The sequence below is a fragment of the Oncorhynchus mykiss genome, chromosome 7 (genome assembly GCF_057628025.1).
Source record: "Oncorhynchus mykiss isolate SJ-2025 chromosome 7, ASM5762802v1, whole genome shotgun sequence".
NCBI classification, from domain to species: Eukaryota; Metazoa; Chordata; class Actinopteri; order Salmoniformes; family Salmonidae; genus Oncorhynchus; species Oncorhynchus mykiss.
In genome coordinates this window covers 75,089,702-75,116,393 of record NC_143028.1, presented here as the reverse complement: position 1 = coordinate 75,116,393, position 26,692 = coordinate 75,089,702, and the positions used below count along the sequence as shown (strand labels likewise).

Sequence of the window (26,692 nt, the reverse complement as noted above, 5' to 3'; positions counted from 1 at the left end):
GAAAGATGAGATAACTGAGAGAGGAGATGTTGTATTTAGCTGGCACAATGGTATATTGTGGACTGCAACACAAAAACAATGACCAACCTTTATTGATCTAATATTGTCCGATACAATTTTCATTGATTGAATTTTGATCGGTACTTTTTTTTATTGATTGCATTTCATTACAAATGGAACGAACAATGCATTTTGCAGTCGGCTTCATCAAGTCAATTTACCTTGAATGAGATGCACTGCTGTTTTCAGGGCTTCCTCTGTTAAATACAGATTAACATACAATCTGCATATAACAGAAGAAGCCTTGGAAACAGCAGTACATCTCCTTCAAGGTCAATAACATTGGCAGTGAACATTGTATAGCCAGAACCTATATATCTATAGTAACTACGTGTTGAAAGTGCTATGAATCCCTCTGTGAATTTCAGAATTGATGTGTGTCTTTGTGAGTAAAGCCTTATAGATAGTGTATGAGGTGTTTAACTTCATATGTACTGGATCTTTAGATTAGTATAAGCTTCTATTGCTGCAAATACAGGTTGGAAGCCAACGTACCAGTATATTCCTCTCAGCATACACCTAGCTCCACTTTCCTGCATGGAAGATGTTATATTGCCCCAGTGGACCCAAACACCTGCCTGTGTAATGTGTGTCTACAGTACATGCAATAACGTGGGAGAGTTTAGGTATTACCTTAAAAGAACTAGAGGACTAGATGAATGCTGCTGTTTACAGGGTTAAACTTTGTATCATGCTTTTAGTGATAACTTGTTTCTCTTACCCAGGTCCCCTTTATTTAGCTTACCTTAGCACAGATTCACTAGGTTATGGACGGTGGCTGCTCATACACCAGACAAGGGTTCAAATAGTATTTGAAATCTTTCCTTTAGCCTTCCTGGTGTGTCTGATGTGTAGGGTTTGGAACTGTTGTGACCTTTCTATTGATTCCATTGTGCCAGGCAAGTTCAATCAAGCTCAGATAAAGTATTTAACATGTTTTTAATAGTGTTTGAACCCAGGTCTAATAATAATGTCAGATGCTGTTTCTCATGAACTGTTTCCCAAATAGCAACCTATTCCCTACATAGTGCACTATATAGGGAATTGGGTGTCATTTGGGACACATTCATGTAGGTTTTGACTCATTAAGTAAGAAGATCACTTCTGTGGCATGCATGACTGCACTTCCATGGAAGTGTGTTGTGCTATTAGGGAAACAGTAAGCCTATGTTGTAGGGAGCTGTTAAGGTGCACTATGTGGGAATAGGGTGCCATTTGGAACACATGAGTAAGACTGGTGAAGGAGACGTTGAAAATAAAAGACTTACTGTCAGACTAGGGGGCTGGCTAGGTGGGTGGGTGGCTGGCTGCTCCACTAGAGGTGGCGGTGCAGGGTGGCTGGCTGTCAGACTAGAGAGCTGGCTGGGTGGCTGGGTGGGTGGCTGGCTGGCTGTCAGACTAGAGGGCTGGCTGGGTGGCTGGCTGTCAGACTAGAGGGCTGGCTGGGTGGCTGGCTGGGTGGCTGGCTGTCAGACTAGAGAGCTGGCTGGCTGGGTGGCTGGCTGGCTGGCTGCTCCACTAGAGGTGGCGGTGCTGGGTGGCTGGCTGTCAGACTAGAGGGCTCGCTGGGTGGCTGGCTGTCAGACTAGAGGTCTGGCTTGGTGGGTGGCTGGCTGGCTGCTCCACTAGAGGTGGCGGTGCTGGCTGGCTGGCTGTCAGACTAGAGAGCTGGCTGGGTGGCTGGGTGGGTGGCTGGTTGGCTGTCAGACTAGAGGAATGGCTGGGTGGCTGGCTGTGGGAATAGGGTGCCATTTGGAACACATGAATAAGACTGGTGAAGGAGATGTTGAAAATAAAAATATTTACTGTCAGACAAGGGGCTGGCTATGTGGCTGGGTGGGTGGGTGGCTGCTCCACTAGAGGTGGCGGTGCTGGGTGGCTGGCTATCAGACTAGAGAGCTGGCTGGGTGGCTGGGTGGGTGGCTGGCTGGCTGTCAGACTAGAGGGCTGGCTGGGTGGCTGGCTGTCAGACTAGAGGGCTGGCTAGGTGGCTGGGTGGCTGGCTGTCAGACTAGAGGGCTGGCTAGGTAGGGTGGCTGGGTGGCTGGCTGTTAGACAAGATGGCTGTCTGGTTGGCTGGCTGTTAGACTAGAGGGCTGGCTGGGTGGCTGACTGTCAGACTAGAGGGATGGCTGGGTGGCTGGCTGTCAGACTGGAGGGCTGTCTAGGTGGCTGGCTGTCAGACTAGAGGGTTGGCTAGGTGGCTGGCTGGGTGGCTGGCTGTCAGACTAGAGGGCTGGCTGGGTGGCTGACTGTCAGACTAGACGGCTGGCTGGCTGTCAGACTAGAGGGCTGGCTAGGTAGCTGGCTGGGTGTCTGGCTGTCAGACAAGCGGGCTGGCTGGTTGGCTGGCTGTCAGACAGGAGGGCTGGCTGGGTGGCTGGCTGTCAGGCTAGAGGGCTGTCTAGTTGGCTGGCTGTCAGACTAGAGGGCTGGCTAGGTAGCTGGCTGGGTGGCTGGCTGTCAGACTAGAGGGCTGGCTAGGTAGCTGGCTGGTTGGCTGACTGTCAGACTAGAGGGCTGGCTGGGTGGCTGGCTGTCAGACTAGAGGGCTGGCTGGGTGGCTGGCTGTCAGACTAGAGGGCTGGCTAGGTGGCTGGCTTGGTGGCTGGCGGTCAGACTAGAGGGCTGGCTAGGTGGCTGGCTGTCAGACTAGAGGGCTGGCTAGGTGGCTGGCTTGGTGGCTGGCGGTCAGACTAGAGGGCTGGCTAGGTGGCTGGCTGTCAGACTAGAGGGCTGGTTGCCTAGGTGGCTGGCTGTCAGACAAGAGGGCTGGCTAGGTTGTTGGCTGGGAGGCTGGCTGTCAGACAAGAGGGCTGGCTGGTTGGCTGGCTGTTAGACTAGAGGGCTGGAAGGGTGGCTGGCTGTCAGACTAGAGGGTTGTCTAGGTGGCTGGCTGTCAGACTAGAGGGTTTGCTAGGGGGCAGGCTGGTTGGCTGGCTGTCAGAATAGAGGCCTGGCTAGGTGGCTGGCTGGGTGGCTGGCTGTTAGACTAGAGGGCTGGCTAGGTAGCTGGCTGGGTGTCTGGCTGTCAGACAAGCGGGCTGGCTGGATGGCTGGCTGTCAGACAGTAGGGCTGGCTGGGTGGCTGGCTGTCAGACTAGAGGGCTGTCTAGTTGGCTGGCTGTCAGACTAGAGGGTTGGCTAGGGGGCTGGCTGGTTGGCTGGCTGTTAGACTAGTGGGCTGGCAGGGTGGCTGGCTGTCAGACTACAGGGTTGGCTGGGTGTCTGGCTGTCAGACAAGCGGGCTGGCTGGATGGCTGCCTGTCAGACAGGAGGACTGGCTGGGTGGCTGGCTGTCAGACTAGAGGGCTGTCTAGTTGGCTGGCTGTCAGACTAGAGGGTTGGCTAGGGGGCTGGCTGAGTGGCTGGCTGTCAGACTAGAGAGCTGGCTGGCTGTCAGACTAGAGGGCTGGCTAGGTAGCTGGCTGGGTGGCTGGCTGTCAGACTAGAGGCCTGGCTAGGTAGCTGGCTGGGTGGATGGCTGTCAGACTAGAGGGCTGGCTGGGTGGCTGGCTATCAGACTAGAGGGCTGGCTGGGTGGCTGGCTGTCAGACTAGAGGGCTGGCTGGGTGGCTGGCTGTCAGACTAGAGGGCTGGCTAGGTGGCTGGCTGGGTGGCTGGCTGGCTGTCAGACTAGAGGGCTGGCTAGGTGGCTGGGTGGCTGGCTGCCAGACTAGAGGGCCGGCTAGGTAGATGGCTGGCTGGGTGGCTGGCGGTCAGACTAGAGAGCTGTCTGGGTGGCTGGCTGTCAGACTAGAGGGCTGGCTAGGTGGCTGGCTGGGTGGCTGGCTGTCAGACTAGAGGGCTGGCTAGGTGGCTGGGTGGCTGGCTCTCAGACAAGAGGAATGGCTAGGTAGCTGCGTGGCTGGCTGTCAGACAAGAGGGATGGCTGGGTGGCTGGCATAGTGGCTGGCTGCCAGACTAGAGGGCTGGCTAGGTGGCTGGCTGGATGGCTTGCTGTCAGACAAGAGTGCTAACGAGGTGGCTGACTGTCAGACTAGAAGGCTGGTTGGCTGGCTGGCTGTCAGACTAGAGGGCTGGCTGGGTGGCTGGCTGTCAGACTAGAGGGCTGGCTAGGTGGCTGGCTGTCAGACTAGAGGGCTGGTTGGCTAGGTGGCTGGCTGTCAGACAAGAGGGCTGGCTAGGTTGTTGGCTGGGAGGCTGGCTGTCAGACTAGAGGGCTGGCTAGGTGGCTGGCTGTCAGACTAGAGGGCTGGTTGGCTAGGTGGCTGGCTGTCAGACAAGAGGGCTGGCTAGGTTGTTGGCTGGGAGGCTGGCTGTCAGACAAGAGTGCTAACGAGGTGGCTGACTGTCTGACTAGAGGGCTGGCAGGGTGGCTGGCTGTCAGACTAGAGGGCTGTCTAGGTGGCTGGCTGTCAGACTAGAGGGTTTGCTAGGGGGCTGGCTGGTTGGCTGGCTGTCAGAATAGAGGCCTGGCTAGGTGGCTGGCTGGGTGGCTGGCTGTCAGACTAGAGGGCTGGCTGGGTGGCTGGCTGTCAGACTAGAGGGCTGTCTGGCTGTCAGACTAGTGGGCTGGCTAGGTAGCTGGCTGGTTGGCTGGCTGTCAGACTAGAGGGCTGGCTAGGTAGCTGGCTGGGTGGCTGGCTGTCAGACTAGAGGGCTGGCTGGGTGGCTGGCTGTCAGACTAGAGGGCTGGCTTGGTGGCTGGCTGTCAGACTAGAGGGTTGGCTGGATGGCTGGCTGTCAGATTAGAGGGCTGGCCAGGTAGCTGGGTGGCTGGCTGTCAGACTAGAGGGCCGCCTAGGTAGCTGGCTGGCTGGGTGGCTGGCTGTCAGACTAGAGGGCTGAATAGGTGGCTGGCTGAGTGGCTGGCTGTCAGACAAGAGAGATGGCTGGGTGGATGGCATAGTGGCTGGCTGCCAGACTAGAGGGCTGGGTTGCTGGCTGTCAGACTAGAGGGCTGGCTAGGTGGCTGGCTGGGTGGCTTGCTGTCAGATTAGAGGGCTGGCCAGGTGGCTTGGTGGCTGGCTGTCAGACTAGAGGGTTGGCTAGGTGGCTGGGTGGGTGGCTGGCTGTCAGAATAGAGGGCTGGCCAGGTGGCTGGGTGGCTGGCTGTCAGACTAGAGTGCCGTCTAGGTAGCTGAGGAGAGAAGATGAGAGGGATGTAGATCTACCCCCCTCCCATCCTGGATACACCAACTGTTACCCTGTAGCTGTAGTCAAATCAAAATCAAATCAAATGTATTTATAAAGCCCTTCTTACATCAGCTGATATCTCAAAGTGCTGTACAGAAACCCAGCCTAAAACCCCAAACAGCAAGCAATGCAGGTGTAGAAGCACGGTGGCTAGGAAAAACTCCCTAGAAATGCCAGAACCTAGGAAGAAACCTAGAGAGGAACCAGGCTATGATGGAAGGCCAGTCCTTTTCTGGCTGTGCCGGGTGGAGATTATAACAGTACATGGCCAAGATTTCCAAATGTTCATAGATGACCAGCAGGGTCAAATAAGAATAATCACAGTGATAACCCAGACAGACCAACCCAGACAGGAAGATCGCGTCAGTGACTCGACCCACTCAAGTGACGCACTCCTCCTAGGGACGGCATGGAAGAGCACCAGTAAGCCAGTGACTCAGCCCCTGTAATAGGGTTAGAGGCAGAGAATCCCAGTGGAGAGAGGGGAACCGGCCAGGCAGAGACAGCAAGGGCGGTTCCTTGCTCCAGTGCCTTTCCGTTCACCTTCACACTCCTGGGCAAGACTACACTCAATCATAGGACCTACTGAAGAGATGTCTTCAATAAGAACTTTAGTCTGCGTCTCTCACATGGGTAGGTGGACCATTCCATGAAAATGGAGCTCTATAGGAGAAAGCCTTGCCTCCAGCTGCTCCTTAGAAATTCTAGGGTCAGTTTCGGAGGCCTGCGTCTTGTGACCGTAGCGTACGTGTAGGTATGTACGGCAGGACCAAATTGGAAAGATAGGTAGGAGCAAGCCCCTGAAATGCTTTGTAGGTTACCAGTAAAACCTTGAAATCAGCCCTTGCCTTAACAGGAAGCAAGTGTAGAGAGGCTAGCACTGGAGTAATATGATCAAATTTCTTTGGTTCTTGTCAAGATTCTAGCAGCTGTCAATTGGCCCAGCGTCGTCTGTGTTAGGGAGGGTTTGGTAGGCAGGGATATCCTTGTCTCATCGCGCACTAGCGACTCCTGTGGTGTCTGGGCGCAGTGTGCGCTGGCATCCGGGTTGGTTGGGAATTGTGTGAAGAAGCAGTGCGGCATGGTTGGGTTGTGTTTCAGAGGACGCATGGCTCTCGACCTTCGCCTCTCCCGAGTCCGTACGGCAGTTGCAGGGATGAGACAAGACTGTAACTACTACCAATTGGAAACCACGAAATTGGGGAGAAAAAATAGGTGAAGAAAAATTATAATAAAAGATTCTAGCAGCTGTGTTTAGCACTAACTGAAGTTTATTTAGTGCTTTATCCAGGTAGCTGGAAAGTAGAGCATTGCAGTAGTCTAACCTAGAAGTGACAAAAGCATGGAATCATTTTTCAGCATCATTATTGGACAGAAAGTTTCAGATTTTTGTAATGTTACAAAGATGGAAAAAAGCTGTCCTTGAAATGGTCTTGATATGTTTGTCAAAAGAGAGATCAGGGTCCAGAGTGACGCCAGGTGAGATACACCAACTGTTATGCTGTAGTCAGGTTAGATACACCAGCTGTTATCCTGTAGTCAGGTTAGATACACCAACTGTTATCCTGTAGCTGTAGCCAGGTTAGATACACCAACTGTTATCCTGTAGTCAGGTTAGATACACCAGGTGTTATCCTGTAGTCAGGTTAGATACACCAACTGTTATCCTGTAGCTGTAGTCAGGTTAGATACACCAGCTGTTATCCTGTAGTCAGGTTAGATACACCAACTGTTATCCTGTAGTCAGGTTAGATACACCAGCTGTTATCCTGTAGTCAGGTTAGATACACCAACTGTTATCCTGTATTCAGGTTAGATACACCAGGTGTTATCCTGTAGTCAGGTTAGATACACCAACTGTTATCCTGTAGTCAGGTTAGATACACCAACTGTTATCCTGTAGCTGTAGTCAGGTTAGATACACCAACTGTTACCCTGTAGTCAGGTTAGATACACCAACTGTTATCCTGTAGTCAGGTTAGATACACCAACTGTTATCCTGTAGTCAGGTTAGATACACCAGGTGTTATCCTGTAGTCAGGTTAGATACACCAACTGTTATCCTGTAGTCAGGTTAGATACACCAACTGTTATCCTGTAGCTGTAGTCAGGTTAGATACACCAACTGTTATCCTGTAGTCAGGTTAGATACACCAACTGTTATCCTGTAGTCAGGTTAGATACACCAGGTGTTATCCTGTAGTCAGGTTAGATACACCAACTGTTATCCTGTAGTCAGGTTAGATACACCAACTGTTATCCTGTAGTCAGGTTAGATACACCAACTGTTATCCTGTAGTCAGGTTAGATACACCAACTGTTATCCTGTAGCTGTAGTCAGGTTAGATACACCAACTGTTACCCTGTAGTCAGGTTAGATACATCAACTGTTACCCTGTAGTCAGGTTAGATACACCAGCTGTTACCCTGTAGTCAGGTTAGATACACCAGCTGTTACCCTGTAGCTGTAGTCAGGTTAGATACACCAGCTGTTACCCTGTAGTCAGGTTAGATACACCAACTGTTACCCTGTAGTCAGGTTAGATACACCAACTGTTACCCTGTAGTCAGGTTAGATACACCAACTGTTATCCTGCCTGGAGCCCTCCAGCCTGTTCCCTCTTTACACATAGCTTTAACAAAGTAATTTTGCTCTGAGACATGACTGTTGACTTCTCTAAACACCATGGGAGTCTACACAGCCATGTCTCAGTGCAAGGAGTGACTTTAGCCTAGTCGCCAGATTGAACTGTATTGTATTAGCCTACTACCCCTCATTTGCTGTCATGACGTGACAATGAACACTGGAGAAGTTGACTCAAGCACAGAGTTCAGGAGTGGTTAGGAGTCACTCCAGGCTAGGAATGACTGTCTTAGCCATTTGTTCACACAGTAAATACATTATCTTAATCCAACAGCCCTACACCTGCCGTCAGTTTTAGTGTGGTACTGACGACTGACAGGCTAGTAATTCACCATGCTCAACCACTTCAGGCCTCTGTCTTTCTGTCTGAGCCCTATACTACCAATCAGGTTTGAAGAGGTAGCGAGGCAACTTTGGGTCAATTCTGAGTTCAACTTGGGATAACCGTTACCCCGAAAGTGGCTCACCTTTTAGCCAGGCAAATTTCTACAGCGACGTATCCTTGAGGACTAACCTGCTCTGGGGCAGGCTAACTGCATTTATCCTGAATGAAAATGCCTGAGCCACGAGTTGAGGACCAATCACATTTGAGGAAGATGACCAATTCAATATTTACCAAATAGTTTGCTAATAAAATGTTTTTTTGTTGTTGTGTGTTTAAAATATAGTAATATTAATTATTCACACCATAGCCTGCTAAATGTCCAAGAAAGCTTTTAATTCATGTTGCTTTCGGTACAAATGTAAATGTTTCTCTGCCTCTCCCATGGGTTAATGGTTCTGCATTGTCTGAATTAAGAGTTTGGCGTTCGACTAGACACGCTCAGTTACAAGCCTGCTAGAGTTAACGGCCGGCGGAAGAGCAATATCCACCTCCGTAGTCCGGATGAATCCTTAGCTGGAATGTGAAGTTAAGTGAAGCTACCCAATGTTGGAAAGCCTGGGTACATCTAGCTACTTACGTAGCATTCCCCTCAACTAGACCGTATTTATAGCCATTTCAAAGAATTGTCTCATTCTGAACATGACCCTTTTCTCTCTCTCTCTCTCTCTCTCTCTCTCGCTCTCTCTCTCGCTCTCTCTCTCATGCACTCTTTCTCTTTCTCTCTCTCTCTCTCTCTTTCTCTCTCTCTCATTATCTCTCTCTCTTTTTTCTCTCTTTCTCCCTCTGCCCCCCTTTAGCTCTACCTCTTTCTAATTCCCTCTCTTGACTCATTCTTCCTCTCTTTCTCACTTTCTCTCTCTCCCACTCCCCCCACTCCCCCACTCTTTCTATGTGTCTAGTTTCTGGGCCTGTGCCATGCGATGGCTGATAGGAGAGAGTGGAGAGAGAGAGAGAGAGAGAGAGAGAGAGAGAGAGAGAGAGAGAGAGAGAGAGAGAGGAGAGAGAGAATTGGTTGGTTGGAATGTTGTTCAATGGTGCGTTTTTAAATAGCCCCCTGGACCAGCCAGCCCCCTGGACCAGCCAGCCCGTATAAGGCAGAAGCCAGAGCCACTGAAAATGCAACCGTTACAAAAGATAGGAGGGGGAGGGAATCATGATAACACATAGTAGTATCAGTGATAGATACAACCTCCCAGTAATATGTTGATGCTTTGTGTGTCAAAGAATAGAGACCTCACTGAAAGTAACTGAGGTTGTTGTTAACAACATGTCAAATATACAACATCTAAACTAACTAGCTCAGGAGAGCAGGTCATACGTAACAATAATCGTAATTTATTACATTTCTATATCACGTTTCATAGAATCTCAAAGCGCTTCAAAAACAAACAAGCAATATATCATGACAGGTCAACCAATAGAGGCCATGTCTTTGAAATCTTTATCCTCCGAAGATGGAGAGGGTCAGTTCATGCCTTGAGTGGAGAGAGCTGGATAGAGGATGGTAGATGATGGTTGATGTAGTCTGTTGATGATCTTGTAGAGGTCAAGTCTGGGAACCAGCCTGAGTCTTATAGCCTCTGGACTTCTCCTCGTCCACTCTGTGCAACATCCATTTGGCTGATGCCTCAGCAGCTCTGGGTGCCAGAAAGATCACCACACAAAGTTCAGAATATTAGCCAGTCGTCCTCACTACGAGCTCTCTGCCTCAGCACTGCTGGATTCCTCTATCTGCCATTCCTCTCACTCTTCAGGCGGCTCCTCAAATTGGCAGCCAGGTGAAATTAAAAAGCTGGTACTGTGTCCAGATGCATTTTCCAAACCGAAACATTAAACAGTAGGGTCGGAAGGGTTTCCTGTTTTCTGACCATGTGACCTGTCTAGAAACAACTCCAGGAACCAATAAAAGTCCATAACTACAGTATGGTGCCCACGGTGTTTACAGGTCAGAGGGTGACTATTGGGCTTGTAGGTATGTTGCCAGTATCACCAGAACCAAATCTTAAGTGTGCTGGCCTGCTACTTAATCATTTGTGTTTCGATCAGTCTGTCATGAGAGACTGTGCTCCTGGTAACAGTTGTGTGTGAAGGAAGCTTTCCTGGCCTAAAAGACAGTGGTGGAAAAAGTAAACAACTGTCATATTTGAATAAAATGAAAGATAACTTAATGGATAATAACTCAAGTAAATGTGAAAGTCACCAAGTAAAATAGTACTTGAGTAAAATTATAGTATTTGGTTTAAAAAGATCCTTAAGTATCAAAAGTAAAAGTAAAACTACAGTGTGAATAATTTTAAAATACTTATATAATGCAATCCAGATGGCACCATTTTTCTTGTTTTTTAAATTTATGGATAGCCAGGGGCACACTCCAACACTCAGACATAATTTACAAATCAAGCATTTGTGTTTAGTGAGTCTGCCAGATCAGAGGCAGAGAGATCACCAGGGTTGTTCTCTTGATAAGAATGTGAATTGGACTATTTTCTGTCCTGCTAAGCATTGAAAATGTAACAATTAATTAATTTATAAGTCCAAAAATGGATGCAGCAACTACTCATTACCCTTTTATTAAATGGATACTCCCAGAAACAATCACATACAGTATGAAACAATATAATACAATTTGCTACGCCACAACACTTTCATTGTCCATTTCCATAGAAATTCATGTGTGTTTGTGTGTCTTGCTAACAGGATCCTGGTGGGGGCGCCGCGGGCCAGAGGACTGGGCATGATGCAGAGGAAGCGCCCTGGCGCTCTGTACCGCTGTCCAATCACAGGCGAGGAGTTTGACTGTGAGCGCGTGGACATCGATGGAGACGTAAACCTCGACTGGGAAAGCAAGGACAACCAGTGGCTAGGAGTAACAGTCAAGAGCCAGGGGATTGGGGGAAAGGTGGTGGTTAGTACACAGTACACAATTACACAGAGGTTTCCCTGAAAAACTCCAGGCCCTGGTTAGAGCCTGTAGCTCGGGTCCAGAGGTTTCCCTGAATACCTCCAGGCCCTGGTTAGAGCCTGTAGCTCGGGTCCAGAGGTTTCCCTGAATAACTCCAGGCCCTGGTTAGAGCCTGTAGCTCGGGTCCAGAGGTTTCCCTAACCAACTCCAGGCCCTAGTTAGAGCCTGTAGCTCGGGTCCAGAGGTTTCCCTGAATAACTCCAGGCCCTGGTTAGAGCCTGTAGCTCGGGTCCAGAGGTTTCCCTGAATAACTCCAGGCCCTGGTTAGAGCCTGTAGCTCGGGTCCAGAGGTTTCCCTGAATAACTCCAGGCCCTGGTTAGAGCCTGTAGCTCGGGTCCAGATGTTTCCCTGAAAAACTCCAGGCCCTGGTTAGAGCCTGTAGCTCGGGTCCAGAGGTTTCCCTGAATAACTCCAGGCCCTGGTTAGAGCCTGTAGCTCGGGTCCAGAGGTTTCCCTGAATAACTCCAGGCCCTGGTTAGAGCCTGTAGCTCGGGTCCAGAGGTTTCCCTGGTCAGTTTGAGTGGTTAGGACAGCGTTTTCCAAACTCGGTCCTCGAGACCCCAAGAGGTGCATGTTTTGTTTGCTCTTGCATTACACAGCTGATTTAAAATAATCAACTAATCATCAAGCTTTGATTATTTGAATCAACTGTGTAGTACCAGGGCAAAAACCAACACCTTGGGGTAGCCAAGACAGAGTTTGGGAAAGGCTGAGTTAGGAAGAACTCATGTTTGTAGAATAGCTAGCCATCTATTGTAGTTGTCTCAGTTATGCTGAGATGGTACTACTACTGCTCCTGCCTCTGTTCAGACCTGTGGGACCTCTTCAATGAACCAGAGCTGTGGGACCTCTTCAATGAAGAGGCGGCAGGTAGCCTAGTGGTTAGGGCGTTGATCCAGTAACCGAAAGGCTGCTGGGTTGAATCCCTGAGCTGACAAGGTAAAATATGTCGTTCTGCCCCTGAACAAGACAGTTAACCCACTGTTCCTAGGCCGTCATTGAAAATAAGAATGTGTTCTTAACTGACTTGCCCAGTTAAATATATATATATTTTTAAATGAATCAGACCTTTGGGACCAATTCAAAGAACCAGACCTGTGGGACCAATTCAATGAATCAGACCTGTGGGACCAATTCAATGAATCAGACCTGTGGGACCAATTCAATGAATCAGACCTGTGGGACCAATTCAATGAATCAGACCTGTGGGACCAATTCAATGAATCAGACCTGTGGGACCAATTCAATGAATCAGACCTGTGGGACCAATTCAATGAATCAGACCTGTGGGACCAATTCAATGAATCAGACCTGTGGGACCAATTCAATGAATCAGACCTGTGGGACCAATTCAATGAATCAGACCTGTGGGACCAATTCAATGAAGCAAACTTGTGCCCACCTTTACGAGATGTGTTTAGCATGTCTGTAGTGTACTAGACCATCTATTCCAGTTACTTAGCTTCTCTGCCGCCTCTGTCCAAACCTGTGGGACCTCATCAATGAACCTGCTACTCCATACCTCTCCTGTCCCTTTTTTCAGACGTGTGCCCATCTGTACGAGCTGCGTCAGCGCGTGGGCCTGCCGTCGGAGACGCGGGACCCCATCGGGCGTTGCTACGTGCTCAGTGAGGACCTGACCGAGAGGGATGACCTAGACGGAGGGGAGTGGAAGTTCTGTGAGGGGCGACCCCAGGGACACGAACAGTTTGGCTTCTGTCAGCAGGGTCTGTCTGCCGCCTTCACACCCGACAACCAGTTTATCATGTTCGGAGCTCCTGGAACGTACAACTGGAAAGGTACAGTGACAGGCCTTTTTTTTCTTTCTCTCATTGAGACACACCTGTATAAATACAGGTTAAATAGTGATGACCGACAGCTGAGGTGTTTCCACTGGTAGTTAAGTCAAAGCTTGTTGTCAGATGTTTTCGTACACGTCTTGTTGTGTCGATTCAGCTACTATACAGTATGCCTTTACTTATATGAATCCTAAAAATATTTTTGGCACTTTCTAAAATGATGGAGTTAGACTGAAAATATATTATTGGAGCTTTTTAGTCAGTTTTTCCCTTACAGTTGTCTTAGATGCAGAAGTGTACTGAAAAACAACTACCCAAAAGCCATCAATTCTGTTTTCATAAAATTACATGTATTTAAGTGGACAAATCATTGCCTACTGATAAGCCTACTGCCTGGCCTCCGCAGTCATACTGATCGATCAAAGTGATTGATTCCCAGCAGGTAGTTGATGGGCTGATGGATGGGAACTGTCATTATTTAATGTCAGGGATCAACATGGCTGGAATTATGGATCATTGTTTCATATATTAAACAGGCCTTAGGTGGAGTCACGATTTACATTATATTGTACTTGACACTTTCACTGTGGAACCCTAGAGATGGTTTACTTTGTCCTGTACATAACTGTTTTGTATGTGTTTGAAAATGAAAGTGTGTGTGTGTGTTTGGCAATAGAGAGAGAGAGAATGTGCTAGTGTGTGTGTGCTAGTGTGTGTGTGTGTGTGTGTGTGTGTGTGTGTGTCTGTGTGTGTGTGTGTGTGTGTGTGTGTGTGTGTGTGTGTGTGTGTGTGTGTGTGTGTGTGTGTGTGTGTGTGTATGTGTATGTGTATGTGTGTGTGTGTGTGTGAGAGAGAGAGAGAGAGAGAGAGAGAGAGAGAGAGAAAGGAAGAAAGGGAGCGAGAGGGAGAGAGAGAATGCTTGTCTGTGTCTGTGTGTCTGTCTGTGTGTCTGTGTCTGTCTGTGTCCTCTAACTCTGTTCCTTCCAGGAGAGATGCGCGTCCAGCTACTAAACCAGACTTTACTGGATCTGGGTTTCTATGACGACGGGCCCTATGAAGTGGCGGATGAGAAACAGCTGAATGCTCAGCTGATCCCTGTTCCCTACCATAGTTACCTGGGTAGGACCGTCCCTGCCCTGCCCAGCCCTCTCCTGCTCCTCTCACACAGCTGTCTGCCTGCTGCACTGTCTCACCAGAGACCACTGAGCACAGCATAGGACAGGACAGGAGAGAAGGCCAGGGAAGGATGACAACTGACGACACACTCTGCCCAAAATAAATACCTATCGCAGACCGAGAGGACTCAGAGTAGCTACCAACATGGGGCTAAAAAGGCAGACTGGCCCAGACCAGTGCGGTGCAGACCAGTAGTGGACTACATAGAGAAAAGGTGGCATTTCAGACACACCCTTGTACTGTTTCTCTCTTGTCCGTATTGGGCCACCCCTGACCCTGCTCTGTGTATCAGTGTGATTCACCAGAGCTCCACCTCAATATTCCGAATACTTTCCCACGTGAACTGGCTACTATAGGAATGGACCAATTATGAAGTAGCTACTGTAGGAATGGACCAATCATGAAGTAGCTAATGTAGGAATGGACCAATCATAAAGTAGCTACCGTAGGAATGGTCCAATCATGATATAAATGACACGCAGAGAGACTCTGTGCCCTGTGGATCAGGGTCAGAAATATTACAATATAATAATAGGATATTTAAGAATTATATTATTATCTCACAGTCGCCACGGCCTGTTGGTGTATCTGCTTGTAATAATGTAATTATAGTATAATAAAATATAGTATACAATATATATAAAGCTTGTACTTTGGTAGCACATTTCTGTCATGCCATACCGAAATTGGCTAAAAAAATACAAAGTGGTCTGGGGCCAGTCTATTTCATAGGCCATGCAGTTGGCTAAAAAGCGCAAACAGATCTGGCAACAGGCTATTTCATAGTCAGAGCAGTTGGCTAAACAGCACAAGCAGATCTGGGACCAGCCAAAATCATAGTCAAAGGAGTTGTCTAAAACAACATAGAGAATTTGGCTAAACATTACAAACTGATCTGTGACCAGGCTAAGTCTGTCTGCTCTTGGAGTCAGTGGGTTTGCGTTTCCCCCACAGACAGTTCTGGCAGTGCATTCTGGGTACAGTGTGAGTCAGTCTTGTCATCCTTCTGTTAGGTACCAGTGGTTTACCCACAAACCACTGGTACCAGGAAGAAGAAAACACACAATCACAGCACAGTCCTTTCTCACCTGCACTCCCTCTCTCTCTCTCCTTGTCACCTTGTTCCCCTTCACCACCTCCCCTCCTCCACTCCCTCCACCCCTCCCCTCCCACTCCTTCCTCTCTCTCTTCCTCTCTCTCGGGCCGCAGGGCTCTTGTTCATGGCTAGTCCCGATGAAGATGCGCTGGTGTACAAAACTCTGGAGCCACACTCCAACCGGCCCATGTTTGAGGACGTAGCTCAGAATAGCTACTTAGGTTTGTAGCTTGGAGTGAGGTGATTCATGTTGATACAACTTACTGTATCAAGTCTCCAGGGTTGTGGCCTATTCAATTTCAATGCCAGTCAATTCAGAATGTAAACAAAATTCTAATTCCAAATTGTACACATTGAAAAGCATTGAAGAGAATTGGAATTTCAGTGTACTTCCTGAGTTGATTAGAATTGGAATGGAATTAACCCAATCCCTTCTGTCCTCCCACCTGCCCTTACCCCCGTGTGGTGGTGTATGCTCGTTGCTAGCTCTTCTCTAGAACGTGTTTAGAATGTACGTAGATTCGAACATAGAACTCCTGTCTGGTCTGCATGTCTCTCTGTGTTACTATCAGTCTGTACTGTCTGTCAGTCTGTTTGGTGTAGTGGTCTGTACAGCCTGCCAGTCTGTCAGTCTGTATGGTGGGGCAGTCTGCACAGCCTGTCGGTCTGTATGGTGGGGGGGTCTGCACAGCCTGTCAGTCTGTATGGTGGGGCAGTCTGCACAGCCTGTCATTCTGTCAGTCTGTATGGTGGGGCAGTCTGCACAGCCTGTCGGTCTGTATGGTGGGGGGGTCTGCACAGCCTGTCAGTCTGTATGGTGGGGCAGTCTGCACAGCCTGTCATTCTGTCAGTCTGTATGGTGGGGCAGTCTGCACAGCCTGTCATTCTGTCAGTCTGTATGGTGGGGTGGTCTGCACAGCCTGTCAGTCTGTCAGTCTGTATGGTGGGGCAGTCTGCACAGCCTGTCAGTCTGTCCGTCTGTAGTTTACTCTATGACGTGGTGGTTTGGAGCTGTCCAGGGTACCTTGGTGTTGGTTCTATATACAGTACATCTAGATCTACATTCTTATCTACGTTTTGTAGACACAGGTAACTTTGCTAAGTAAAATAAAGGGGTTTGAAGTGAAATAAGTAAGTAAGTAAAGCAGAATTTAAAAACAAATCTCAAAGTGAACAAAATATTCTGAGATCACAGTGGTAATCGTTTATGTAGGATTTTGTGTAGAAAGACAATACCAACACTAACATGTACAGTATACTGTATGTCAAAGAGGGATTTGCAGAAGGTTGAATGATACTGCTTCCACAGCGTAGGCCCCATGGGGAATAGAGTGTTTAGAATCTGCGTTCTAGTGCACAGTTAAGAGCAGTCATTTCCTTGGAGCTGAGTGTTAACAGCAGTCATTTCCTTGGAGCTGGGTGTTAACAGCAGTCATTTCCTTGGAGCTGAGTGTTAAGAGCAGTCATTTCCTAGGAACTGGGTGTTAAGAGCAGTCATTTCCTTGGAGCTGGGTGTTAACAGCAGTCATTTCCTTGGAGCTGGGTGTTAAGAGCAGTCATTTCCTTGGAGCTGGGTGTTTAGAGCAGTAATTTCCTTGGAGCTGGGTGTTTAGAGCAGTCATTTCCTTGGAGCTGGGTGTTTAGAGCAGTCATTTCCTTGGAGCTGAGTGTTTAGAGCAGTCATTTCCTTGGAGCTGGGTGTTTAGAGCAGTCATTTCCTTGGAGCTGGGTGTTAACAGCAGTCATTTCCTTGGAGCTGGGTGTTAACAGCAGTCATTTCCTTGGAGCTGGGTGTTTAGAGCAGTCATTTCCTTGGAGTTGGGTGTTAACAACAGTCATTTCCTTGGAGCTGGGTGTTTAGAGCAGTCATTTCCTTGGAGCTGGGTGTTAACAGCAGTCATTTCCTTGGAGCTGGGTGTTTAGAGCAGTCATTTCCTTGGAGCTGAGTGTTTAGAGCAGTCATTTCCTTGGAGCTGGGTGTTTAGAGCAGTCATTTCCTTGGAGCTGAGTGTTAACAGCAGTCATTTCCTTGGAGCTGAGTGTTTAGAGCAGTCATTTCCTTGGAGCTGAGTGTTAACAGCAGTCATTTCCTTGGAGCTGAGTGTTTAGAGCAGTCATTTCCTTGGAGCTGAGTGTTAACAGCAGTCATTTCCTTGGAGCTGAGTGTTAACAGCAGTCATTTCCTTGGAGCTGAGTGTTAACAGCAGTCATTTCCTTGTAGCCGAGTGACATCTCTTTTATCGATAAGAGATACTTGCTCATTCCCATTTTAGATCCAGCTAATGGACTCTAACCAATAACGTTTTGTCCATCCGATTGATTGTTCCCATCAACCATGTGGATCTATTCTACATCTGTAAACCCCTCTATTCTCATCCTCCTCTACACAACAACTTGATTGCCTCCCAAAGAGCTCCTTATTCCCTATATACAGTATAGTGCACTGTGGGCCCTATAGGCTCTGGTCTAAAGTAGTGTACTGTGGGCCCTATAGGACCTGGTCTAAAGTAGTGCCCTATATAGAGAATAGGGTTCCATTTGGGAGGAATATCCTGCCTTATCCCTCGTCCTCCACATCCTTAATGGCCATTATAACCTTTGACCCCTCACTTATAACTCGCTGCATGCCTCCATTGACCCTCTAACCAAATTACATAATGACTAAATACATATACCATATGTTTTGCACGCTTACTAAAAGGCCACAGACAGACGATAGTGCTATTACTGGTTATGTTTTAGCTTAGTTAAATGGCAGATTTAAGTTCAATCCAAATAAAAATGCAGAAATAAATGTAAAGGAATTTCACCACAGTCTGTGGTCATCTTCACCTCTGACTGACTTCACACGGGAATCTACTCATCTTGACTGATACAGATGTCTAATGTACTGTATAGTATAATAACAGTATGATCCTTTATAGTACAGGACTTCCGGGAAACCAGCCCTGTATGCATTCTGTTATTGTATTATGTCCAATGGAGATTCTCCAATAAAATTATGTCTTAGTACAAGACTAGGCTTGATGTGTGTCCGGGAAACTGGTCCCTAATGTCTTACAATGTAAAAAGCTTATTGTAAATGTAAATAGCTTATAATTAAATCCAGTCTTTCGACTGAGTGAACAAGTCACTACCCAGGCAGCAGCAGTTGTACATGCTGTTTCTTCTCAGATCGTATCCATTAAATCTGATTACTGTTGGATAGAGAATCCAGCGTAGTCCACTGATGAGTCAGGCCCAGTTTTTCCACAGTAACTGCCAAAATAAATACTGCCAATGAAAAATGAAATGTTTCAATTTTCCAATTTGTCTCACACGATTTTCCGTTGACAGGAAGTCCCACTGAGAACTACTGATCAGAGATCAGTAAAGAAGCTACATTATATTTAGATCCATTTATAACTCACATAAGTCTTACAACCACGAGGGCCTGCACTGTAGACAGCTGCACAACACAACTGTTTGCAGGGACCCCATTCCCGAAACCTGGTGGGACCCACTCCCGAAACTTAGTGGGCCACATTCCCTAAACCTGGTGGGCCCATTCCCGAATCCTGGTTGGCCCCATTCCCAAAACCTGGTGGGCCCCATTCCCAAAACCTGGTGGGACCCCATTCCCGAATCCTGGTGAGACCCATTCCCGAATCCTGGTGGGCCCCATTCCCGAATCCTGGTGGGCCGCATTCCCGAATCCTGGTGGGCCCCATTCCCAAAACCTGGTGGGCCCCATTCCCAAAACCTGGTGGGCCCCATTCCCAAAACCTGGTGGGCCCCATTCCCAAATCCTGGTGGGCCGCATTCCCGAATCCTGGTGGGCCCCATTCCCGAATCTTGGAGGGCCCCAGTTTAAAAAAGGTTGCAAGATAAAGCCTCCCTTCCCTTTATAGCTTTAAGGAGCAGATTGGACTTCTTTATGTAAAAGACAGAGAGGATCAGACTTCTTTGTGTAAAAGACAGAGAGGATCAGACTTCTTTGTGTAAAAGACAGAGAGGATCAGACTTCTTTGTGTAAAAGACAGAGAGGATCAGACTTCTTTGTGTAAAAGACAGAGAGGATCAGACTTCTTTGTGTAAAAGACAGAGCGGATCAGACTTCTTTGTGTAAAAGACAGAGAGGATCAGACTTCTTTGTGTAAAAGACAGAGAGGATCAGACTTCTTTGTGTAAAAGACAGAGAGGATCAGACTTATTTGTGTAAAAGACAGAGAGGATCAGACTTCTTTATGTAAAAGACAGAGAGGATCAGACTTCTTTATGTAAAAGACAGAGAGGATCAGACTTCTTTGTGTAAAAGACAGAGAGGATCAGACTTCTTTATGTAAAAGACAGAGGATCAGACTTCTTTATGTAAAAGACAGAGAGGATCAGACTTCTTTATGTAAAAGACAGAGAGGATCAGACTTCTTTATGTAAAAGACAGAGAGGATCAGACTTCTTTATGTAAAAGACAGAGAGGATCAGACTTCTTTATGTAAAAGACAGAGAGGATCAGACTTCTTTATGTAAAAGACCGAGAGGATCAGACTTCTTTGTGTAAAAGACAGAGAGGATCAGACTTCTTTATGTAAAAGACAGAGAGGATCAGACTTCTTTATGTAAAAGACAGAGAGGATCAGACTTCTTTGTGTAAAAGACAGAGAGGATCAGACTTCTTTATGTAAAAGACAGAGAGGATCAGACTTCTTTATGTAAAAGACAGAGAGGATCAGACTTCTTTATGTAAAAGACAGAGAGGATCAGACTCCTTTATGTAAAAGACAGAGAGGATCAGACTTCTTTATGTAAAAGACAGAGAGGATCAGACTTCTTTATGTAAAAGACAGAGGATCAGACTTCTTTATGTAAAAGACAGAGAGGATCAGACTTCTTTATGTAAAAGACAGAGAGGATCAGACTTCTTTATGTAAAAGACAGAGAGGATCAGACTTCTTTATGTAAAAGACAGAGAGGATCAGACTTCTTTATGTAAAAGACAGAGAGGATCAGACTTCTTTATGTAAAAGACAGAGGATCAGACTTCTTTATGTAAAAGACAGAGAGGATCAGACTTCTTCATGTAAAAGACAGAGAGGATCAGACTTCTTTGTGTAAAAGACAGAGAGGATCAGACTTCTTTATGTAAAAGACAGAGAGGATCAGACTCCTTTATGTAAAAGACAGAGAGGATCAGACTTATTTGTGTAAAAGACAGAGAGGATCAGACTTCTTTGTGTAAAAGACAGAGAGGATCAGACTTCTTTGTGTAAAAGACAGAGAGGATCAGACTTCTTTATGTAAAAGACAGAGAGGATCAGACTTCTTTGTGTAAAAGACAGAGAGGATCAGACTTCTTTGTGTAAAAGACAGAGAGGATCAGACTTCTTTGTGTAAAAGACAGAGAGGATCAGACTTCTTTGTGTAAAAGACAGAGAGGATCAGACTTCTTTATGTAAAAGACAGAGAGGATCAGACTTCTTTGTGTAAAAGACAGAGAGGATCAGACTTCTTTATGTAAAAGACAGAGAGGATCAGACTTCTTTGTGTAAAAGACAGAGAGGATCAGACTTCTTTATGTAAAAGACAGAGAGGATCAGACTTCTTTATGTAAAAGACAGAGAGGATCAGACTTCTTTGTGTAAAAGACAGAGAGGATCAGACTTCTTTATGTAAAAGACAGAGAGGATCAGACTCCTTTATGTAAAAGACAGAGAGGATCAGACTTCTTTATGTAAAAGACAGAGAGGATCAGACTCCTTTGTAATAGTAAAGGCCTCCGTTATTTTGGGTAGATATCAACTATAACTGTAGCATTCCTCTTAAAGGGACACAAATACATTTTACTAGAGTTGTGATGTGACTTTTTTTGCGTGAAAAGACACATGAGTTCATCCCTCTCTTAAAGGCCTAGTTTGGTATATTTACAGACGTTTTCTCTTAATCTCTTAAAGGCCTACACTGTTACTGGATCACATGTCCAACTGTCACATTCATCTTGAAGGGACAAAGCTCTATTATTTGCTTGTTCTACAGTGAGTCAGACAGCAGAATTCCACACCTGTTGCCTTGGAGCTTCTACAAAATGCGTCCAAAACAGAAAAGCTACCAAACAACTGTCTGCTGAACAACTAATGAGGTCATAGTCTACATTGTAGTCATTTAGCAGACACTCTTATCCAGAGCAACTAGTAAGTGCCTTGCTCAAGAGCACATCAACAGATTTTTCACCTAATCAGCTTTGGGATTTGAACCAGCAACTGTTCAATTACTGGTCTAATGCTCTTAACCGCTAGGCTACCTGTTCTCTCAAGGCAAATTTATTAACTAGTTATGATTCTCAAGCTGGTTAATTATTTGACCAGACTAAAATATACGAGCATAAGTCTTACAACCAGCTTCCCACAGTAGTTCAGCCAACCTTTTGGTCATTCCACACCTGTCGCCCTGAACTTCTCTGTGTCCGTCTCTGTTTGTCTCTCTGGATGTTTGTCTAGAGGATGCTTTTAGCACAGTATTTATCTGTCTCTGTTTTTGTCTATGAGATGCTTCTGCCTGAATGTTGACCCTGGACTAACACAAGACTCCCTGCCAATCCCTACTCTGACACCCCGCATGTTGGAATATAGCAACAACAACAAACATGTCATTGTGAATTAAATGATTTGATTTGTATCTGATATTTTTTCCACACATGCTCATGTCACACCACATGCACGTTCAATTCCCCCTCTTTCACTATTTCACTATACCACTGCAGACACACCCCTCACATCCCTACACACACCCCATCCCGAGGGAGTAAATCCCATTAAAGTAAGATGAATCCTCTGTTTACATGCACTATAGTAAGACTAGGAATCTTCTGTTTCACTTCTTATCACACACACAGACCTTGTCTTTACCTCTGTAGAAGACAAACATGTCCACTCCCTCACACACACACACACACTACTGCTACTAACTGTTATCCCATGATACCTTGCTCCAGGCTTCTCAGTGGACTCTGCTAAAGGCATAATGAGTCGTGGTGAGCTGACCTTCGTGGCGGGGGCTCCGAGAGCCAATCACACGGGAGCGGTGGTGCTACTGCGTAAAGATAACGTGTACCGCCTGGTGCCACAGCACATCCTGTGGGGAGAGGAGCTGGCTTCTTCCTTCGGGTACTCTGTGGCCACGGCTGATCTCAACAGTGACGGGTGAGAACTAATGCGCTAATGTCTGCTGCTGATACTATTGATAGTAGTGTATGGGAATGTATATACAGGTACTCTGGCATTATTCCTCCAGCTATCCCCTCTGATAGATTGCATTATTACACTCAATCCCCTCAGGTAAGACCATGGGGCGGCAGGGTAGCCTAGTGGTTAGAGCGTTGGACTAATAACCGGAAGGTTGCAAGTTCAAACCCCCGAGCTGACAAGGTACAAATCTGTCGTTCTTCAGGCCGTCATTGAAAATAAGATTTTTTTCTTAACTGACTTGCCTAGTTAAATAATGGTAAAAAAAAAAAAAAAGTGATGGCTGAGTAAGGTTCCACATTTCCAGAAAATTCCCTGTTCACATGTTTTCAGAAATCCCAGATGGAAGTTGAATTAGGTAGGAAAGGATGGAATCCTATAACTGGGAATACTCTGACCAGGATTTCTAAAGAACCTTGGAAAACATTTATTTCAGTTACAGATGTTTATGTTTATATAATGTTTAAATAATTATATGTTTATATTTGTAACCATCATCTTTCCACCCAAGATTCTGTAGAGCTCTTTCTGAACCTCCCTCCCGCCCTTTTCTCCCTCCTTCCCTGTTCTCTCCCCCCAGCTGGACAGACCTGATAGTGGGAGCTCCTAACTACTTTGACCGAAAAGCAGAGATCGGAGGTGCTGTGTACATCTTCCTCAACCCATTCGGTAACTGGGAATATGCTCAGCCAATCAGGCTCAATGGAACCTATGACTCCATGTTTGGATTGACCGTCAACAACGTTGGAGACTTGGACAGGGACGGATATGACGGTGAGGAAGGACTGGATCAAATCAAAAGTATTTAAACAACATTCACTTTACAATCCACTGATTTGAAGGGCTTGAGTCACTGGGTCACATCCCAAATGGCACCCTATTCCCTATGTAGTGCACCACTTTTACCAGGGCTCTTGTCAGAAGCAGTGCACTACATAGGGAATAGGGTGCAGACCCATTGTCCTTAGGTCACGAGATTTCCTGATAATTTTATGAAAGAGAAAACAAAATCCTACACACTGCAGTTACCAGCACTACTGTTTATTACACACACACACACACACACACACACACACACACACACACACACACACACACACACACACACACACACACACACACACACACACACACACACACACACACACACACACCACACACACACTACTGCTACTAACTGTTATCCCATGATGCCTTGCTCCAGGTTGAGCTCCAGCAGGTGAATATAAAAAAGTAAAAGTCCAGGTCATCTGAGCAAGAAACTTCTTGACTAGCGTCACAAAATTCCAGGAACTTTCAATAAATTTGAATATTGAACGTTTATTGAAAGGGTTTTACAACCCGACTCCTGACCCCACAAAAGACAATGTTTTAATGATGCTCAGTAGAGTTTATATTCAATGTGTTTCTGTCTCTCTCCGTCCAGACATCGCTGTGGGGGCTCCGTTCGATGGGGATGGCAAAGTGTTCATCTACCGAGGCTTGTCCTCAGGCATCGACACCAAGCCTGCACAGGTAAGAAGAGCCTTTAGAAAGCTTGATGCTCATCACTGAGTGTATTGAGTTGCACCTCCCCTGATTTTGCCCTAAGAACAGCCTCAATTCGTTGGGGACATGGACTCTACAAGGTGATGAAAGCATTCCACATGGATGCTGGACCATGTTGACTCCAATGCTTCCCAAACTTGTCAAGTTGGCTGGCTGTCCTTTGGGTGGTGGACCATTCTTGATACACACGGGAAACTGTTGAGCATGAAAAACCCAGCAGCGTTGCAGTTCTTGATGCAAACCGGTGCACCTGGCACCTACTACCATACCCCGTTCAAATGCACTTAAATCTTTTGTCTTGCACATTCACCCTCAGAATGGCACACATACACAATCCATGTCTCAAGTGTATCAAGGATTAGAAATCCTAATATGACCTATCTCCTCCCCTTCATCTAAACTGATTGAAGTGGATTTAACAAGTGACATCAATAAGGCTGTCATAGCTTTCACCTGGATTCACCTGCTCAGTCTATGTCATGGAACGTTAATGTTTTGTATAGTCAGTGTACATATGATATACTATATTTAATGTGATACTGTGAAATTACCCTTTGTATAATATCAATATCCATGTATTTCAGTGTTTATGATTGCCATGTGTATATTGATACCCTTTTACTACAGTGGGATAAATCAGGGTCACACAGAGTGCTTCTTGGTAGTCTTGAACAAATCTTCCTTGAAACAAACATATACACCTCAGACACATGGTTATGGGCTTGTAGAGATGAAATGTATTCCATTTTGAGTTTGTATCTCAATATTAGACTTGACTATACATCACAGAAGACTGAAAAATAACAAAACCATTTGACGTAGAAACACCAGATTTTTGTAAAAACGTTTTATTCATTCTGAAATTCTGAGAAAGATGAATAACATTCCACCCATGAGGCCAATAGAGGGTGATTTGGTCATTTGACTATAGGAAAGGGCTACAAATGGGAAACTTTAGTAGTTAATGGTGTCTCATCATATCCGAATCAAAGCCTCGACTCCGGTGTTACAAACGTCATGGTGGACATATCGTTAAGTCTCAATAAAGTTTGATGTGGTTCAAGTTCAACTAAGTTAACTGACTGATAACATCATACCCTAAATGCAGGTGTGTAGGACTATCTGAATAATAAATACAGGTTTAAAGTTGCACTTGATTATACAAGTTAAGACATGTGACCTTCATGTTGCCCCTCACAGATCCTGGATGGAGTGGACGAGGGGGTGAAGAGGTTCGGCTACTCCATCTCAGGAGGTCTGGACATCGATGGGAACCTGTACCCTGACCTGGCAGTAGGCTCTCTCGGTGATAAGCTAGTTCTGTACAGGTCTCGCCCGGTCATTCACGTGACCCGGGATGTATCCATCGAACCTCAGCAGTATATTGACTTGGAGCAACACAACTGCAAGGGGAGAGATGGAGTTTGGTAGGTCGCAAATAACATTCCTCTCATCCTTCACTACCACGTTTGGTAGTGTGCTTCTGCTGTTGACAGATTGTTGTTCGCTAACTTTATTCTCTGTTGTCAGTGTGGAGGTCAAAGCCTGCTTCACCTATACTGCTTACCCAGAGACCTACTCACCAGACATCAGTGAGTTACTGTACACCTCTCTGTTTAGAACCAGTTGGTTTTTCTGTCTGGTAATATGTCCAGCTGTGTAAAATAGTCTGGTAATATGTCCAGCTGTGTAAAATAGTGTGGCAATATGTCCAGCTGTGTAAAATAGTCTGGTAATATGTCCAGCTGTGTAAAATAGTCTGGTAATATGTCCAGCTGTGTAAAATAGTGTGGTAATATGTCAGCTGTGTAAAATAGTCTGGTAATATGTCCAGCTGTGTAAAATAGTCTGGTAATATGTCCAGCTGTGTAAAATAGTCTGGTAATATGTCCAGCTGTGTAAAATATTGTGGTAATATGTCCAGCTGTGTAAAATAGTCTGGTAATATGTCCAGCTGTGTAAAATAGTCTGGTAATATGTCTAGCTTTGTAAAATAGTATGGTAATATGTCTAGCTGTGTAAAATAGTGTGGTAAATGTCCAGTAGCTTATCTTTGGTGTGTTGTAGTGTGCTGGCTTTTCTCTGACTCTCTTTCCTTCCTTCCTTCCTTCCTTCCTTCCCCTTCTTTCATTCCTTCCTTCCTTTCCTCCCCTTCCTTCATTCCTGCCTCCCTCCCTCCCACTAGCCCTGGTCCTACTCATCGAGGCTGACACAGAGCGCAGGAAGCTCGGCCTGCCCCACCGTGTTAGCTTCCTGGGTCGCAGTGCACAGGCGGCAGAGTACACACACACTGACGAGGTGGAGCTGAGAGGTCAACGCCATCCCGCCTGCCAGAGCGCCACCTTCCAACTAAACGTACAGTACAATATGACACAATCATTTAATCTGAATACGAACGGGAGGTGTTAGAGATTACAACTACAGAATATATCAATTACCTTTTCTTTCCACTATGCAACATCAAAAAAGGCAAAGCGAAGTGTTTAGTTCTGTCAGTGCTCTCTATCACCCAGTACATGCAGTTGCACTGTGTTACTACTCTGGGTAGAAAAAGTATTTAAGTTGTGCTTTATTTAGCTAAACTGGCATAATTTAACAATTTAATAATTGTCTTAAAAGTTGAATGAAAACACATTTTATTTCC

General features: G+C 46.3%; 1 protein-coding gene across 5 annotated transcripts in view; it reads left to right on the top strand.

The window, feature by feature from the left end:
• Nucleotides 1-26,692, top strand: part of LOC110528585 (integrin alpha-7) — a 70,454-nt gene that overhangs the window by 21,649 nt on the left and 22,113 nt on the right. For 2 of the 5 annotated variants that reach the window (XM_090241987.1, XM_090241989.1), the window contains exons 2-10: nt 10,947-11,154; nt 12,756-13,011; nt 15,397-15,504; nt 22,251-22,458; nt 23,081-23,274; nt 23,927-24,015; nt 25,249-25,475; nt 25,579-25,640; nt 26,234-26,403. In XM_090241987.1, the coding sequence (XP_090098113.1) occupies nt 10,947-11,154; nt 12,756-13,011; nt 15,397-15,504; nt 22,251-22,458; nt 23,081-23,274; nt 23,927-24,015; nt 25,249-25,475; nt 25,579-25,640; nt 26,234-26,403 (1,522 nt within the window). Of the gene's footprint in view, nt 1-10,946; nt 11,155-12,755; nt 13,012-13,998; nt 14,131-15,396; nt 15,505-22,250; nt 22,459-23,080; nt 23,275-23,926; nt 24,016-25,248; nt 25,476-25,578; nt 25,641-26,233; nt 26,404-26,692 lie in introns of all 5 variants that reach the window. The other 3 variants (XM_090241986.1, XM_090241988.1, XM_090241990.1) reach the window with 2 other exon arrangements.